The sequence below is a fragment of the Aplysia californica genome, unplaced genomic scaffold, assembly GCF_000002075.1.
Source record: "Aplysia californica isolate F4 #8 unplaced genomic scaffold, AplCal3.0 scaffold00011, whole genome shotgun sequence".
NCBI classification, from domain to species: domain Eukaryota; kingdom Metazoa; phylum Mollusca; class Gastropoda; order Aplysiida; family Aplysiidae; genus Aplysia; species Aplysia californica.
This window is the reverse complement of record NW_004797281.1, coordinates 1,371,375-1,375,416: the sequence shown is the minus strand read 5'-3', so window position 1 is coordinate 1,375,416 and position 4,042 is coordinate 1,371,375. Positions and strand designations below refer to the sequence as shown.

The window sequence follows — 4,042 nt, the reverse complement described above, 5'->3', positions numbered from 1 at the left end:
TCTTTCTCTCTCTCTCTCTCTCTCTCTCTCTCTCACACACACACACACACACACACACACACGCACACACACTCACGCAACCACACACGGCACATTTCACAAAGGTAGACTCACAGAATGCTCAGATTCGACAACTGAGCGAAGGATCCGGACTCCACCGTAGTTATAACGTTCTTGCTCAAGTGGCTGAGGAGGAAAAGAGGGCTTCTTATAGTTTGTAGTTGTAGTTAAAATGTTACGGCACTAGCAACACAAATAGGTTATATAAGTGCCAAAGATTAGAAGTGGTGCAAGAGATTAGTGTCCAAAGGAAAAGCGAAACGAAACTCAATAAAAAAAATTTTTTTAAACTTGAGGAGATATACGCACGATAGATGATTGGTTATAAAGCGATGGTAAAATATGCCGTCCAGTAGAGCATGGTAAGAGATATTTTAGGGTGTGATCTGACGGCTTGCAGTAAAGCAAATTCAGGTATTTTTAATTGCTTTTAAAAAATATTTAGAATAATTTAAATTTTAACAAAATATTTATTGAGCACTTGGAGCCGATGCAATGGATTAAGAAACTACAATATAATTTGGAAAAAAGTCGTAAAAAAAGTAAATGAACTCTGCTTGTGACGTATTTTCAGCTGGGTAGACGATATGACTGTGCCTGGCCTAAACGTTATTGTTGTTCAAATGATCAAAACTGGTTCACCAACTGAAAAAAAAAATTTAAGGCATCCCCCTCACCCATTAAACAACAAACAAAAAACAAACATACAACCTCTACCCCCCCCCTCCCACTCCCCACAATAAACCAACCAAAAACAACAAACAAACCGACAAAAACAAGAACAAAATACTTTTTTTTTAAAACGACACACACACACGAAAAAAGGTTGCACATCCTTGCTTTAGACCAAAGAATGTTAACCTGTCGTATTAATTAATTGCTTGCTCTAAGGTGGTTACTTACAAAGTGGTGGCTTTGGTGGCATAGAGGTTAAGGTGTTCGCCTTTCATTCAAAGGTCACAGGTTCGAATCCGGGTAGCGACCGAAAAATGTTCTTCTTTAAAATTGTCTTCTTTCAAATCCTTTCCTGATCTCTAGCAATATTCTGTCGTCTGCTATCGTCTGCACGTTCTGCCTCCACCCCTCACCTCATTTGCCCCCTCCTCTGGGCTCCTGACTCTTTCTGCAGCATTTCTACTGCTATTCCTTAGCTCCTTCTTACTGATGTCTTTCAGCCTCGCCCCTGATCTTCTGGTTGGAAAGATCTACACTTAGCCTTTTTGGACAAAGGGGGAAAAATCTCGGACGTCCCGTGTGCAAGTTGCGCACGTGGAAGATATCTTGGTGGTTTAAAATCGATAAGAGTAGGATTCGGCCGCCACCCGGGCAACTTTCAAAATTTGCTACCAACACAATGTTTAATATGGGCTCATCTGACCTTATGCAGTTGTGAGCGCCGCAAAACTCTTAACCCCCCCCCTACCCGCCAAAAAAACAACAAAAGAAAAACGAGCAAAAAAAAACAACAACTTACAGAGTCCTCAAGGAACTGAGATGGGCGAAGAACTGGTGTTTGATAGTCATGATGGTGTTCTCACGAAGGTCACTGAGGAATAGAGAAGAATAGACTTGTTATATTAATGCTGGTAGTAATAGCATAAGAAATAGGTCTGTGTTTAATCTTAAGTTTCAAACATGAGAGAAAATAGAATAGGATATTTCAGCCTTTCGCATATCTTTGTGTGAACTATTGTGACTTGTTCGATTGACTGACAGTATCCTTATGAATTGAAATTAGAAAACTTTCAACATTGATGTACAACGCAGAAAAAAACCTTTACATTAAAAGGCGTGGCAGATGTTACGAATAAGAATAGCATATGGTATTAAGAAAAACAGAAAAGATCTTGTAGACAGAATGTGTTAACAAGTGTTTGAAAAATACGATCATCTTTTTTCATTGTTTTAATTTATCTTAATTTTTTTGTGGTTTTTAAAAAAATTAACAATGCAATTATTACACTTTTTAGTTAGTCATGAAATGCCTTTATATTTTTTCACGTTCAAAGAACTGCAAAATAGTTCTTGATGTTATTTTTTGTATGTTGTGCTAGTGTCGGAATTCACTTAAGCCCAAACACACAAGCACAATTTCCACTTGTCGCACGGCTGAGAGTATGCAAATGAGGCAATTTTCTCTCGTTCGTCTGTCAACGCCCTCAAGTGAACCAGTGTCTGTGTTGTAGCGGTTAAGCGGTTAGTCGCTTCGACGTAACAGGCAGTAGACCAGAGTTGAAGTCCCCATTTTTTTTTTCTTTTTCTTTTTGATTTTTTTTTGGGGGGGAGGGAGGGGCAAGGAGGGGAGGTTATGGAGTATCTAGGTCATTCTGCTGTGATTTTGTATCACTTTTCTACTGATATGTTGTATCCCTTTTCCACTTGGATGTTGTAGCCTTTTTTGCTTGGATGTTGTATCGCTCTCAGTTTGGGTTGGCCTAGACAGGCAGGGTCGACACCTGCCTTCAAAGTGATCAATATTGTGCTTGTCGATTGGGGTGTGAACCACCTGCAATAAAGCACAAGTAAAACTAAAACACTACCAAGTGACGTCATATCTCGCGTCTGTGTGACAAATAGACATTTCCCCCATTCCTCACGTGGCGTGGCGCAAACGTTATTAGTTTCTGTTTCGAACTCTTGACCTTTACTCATACTAATTTTCGATTCGTTACTTCTGGTTCTTTGTATTCTCGGATAAAAAAAAGCTCTTCATTTTAGATGAATTCGTTCTTTGAACTTCTCATATTATATGGAATCTTTTCGAGACTTTTATAAAAAAGCTCCCTTGATAAGTTGACCTAGCTGATGAGCTCTGTCTTAAATAGTGCCCCTGTCAGACACGCTGTAATCTTCTTGAAAATAATAGATCTTACTTTAGTATTCCACTTATAGTATATAGTGTCTAGTGTTACATTCAATACTCTTATTATAATCTACAGCCTCGCAAACCATTAGAGTCACGACGCGCTGGAATGAGGCGACCTTCAATTTTTGGGCAGATGGCGTTACCGGTGTCGTCTTAAAGCTTGTTCATACATGTTCTTGCTTTTGATTAAAGAGAAATAATAACCCCAACTCAGAAATCAACTATCATAAATAGAAGTCGACATATTTGAGATCAGAAACGATGGGAGTCACTTGGTCTCAGAGGAAAACTTAGCGAGAAAATGGTCGCCCAAGTTTTGTGACATCAAAAGTTTGAGTATGCTTGGCAACTGCATAATATTAACATTTGTTGTGTCTTTGCCCAACGTTTATCGGCAAAATTCAAATAAAATATGTATTTGGAATGAACATCAAATGTGTTGAGCCAACCAAAATATGAATAAATAAATAAATAAATAAATAAATAAATAAATAAATAAATAAAATCTATTTATATATTGAACAGGCGAAAAACAAAATGACGGTTCCTTTGATTTTTATTATTTTGACGAGTGTATGATTTAACCACAATGCCGCACACTAATCTCCCCAAGTTACAGGCAAAAACCCACAGGCTCAGTCAGATCGAAAGAACGACATATCTATTCTGCTTTAATTAAACTTTTGACTTTTGTTTTGGTTTAAGGGAGAGAGGTGGGGTGGGAGGAGGGGGTTCATTCAGGTCAGTTTAGTCATAGCTGTAAGTAAGATTAGACCAATTTTAAGATCGACAAAAGTCAGGAACTTTCTTCTTACTCGAAAAAGAATAATCTGACATAATAATATCACCGCGTTACGTAAAATACAGGTTACATAGTAGACAGGAATCGTTGTCTTAAGCCGTGTGCAGCTTCAATTTATGGTAAAGGTGCACAATTATGTTCTGTTCTTTTCATTACATAATAATGCATTACAAATTCAAACGAAAGCAATAGTTGGAAAAATAAGCGTATTAAACTGGTGCATTTCCATACAAGATTTTGATTTTTTGAAACATCGTCTTGTTCGTCTGTTTAGAAGGTGTGTGTGTGTGATTTGGTGCCTGGGGGCGGGGGGT

The 4,042-nt window shown here is 38.1% G+C and overlaps 1 protein-coding gene across 1 annotated transcript in view; it reads right to left on the bottom strand.

Annotated features, from left to right (window-relative positions):
- The window catches only part of LOC101858319 (relaxin receptor 1), a gene marked incomplete at its 5' end in the record, with an annotated part of 11,029 nt that extends 9,423 nt beyond the window's left edge, over positions 1-1,606 (bottom strand). The window contains 2 exon segments of the mRNA XM_013083836.2: positions 115-186; positions 1,535-1,606. Of these exon segments, the coding sequence (XP_012939290.2) occupies positions 115-186; positions 1,535-1,584 (122 nt within the window).
- Positions 1,607-4,042: the final 2,436 nt, after the last annotated feature.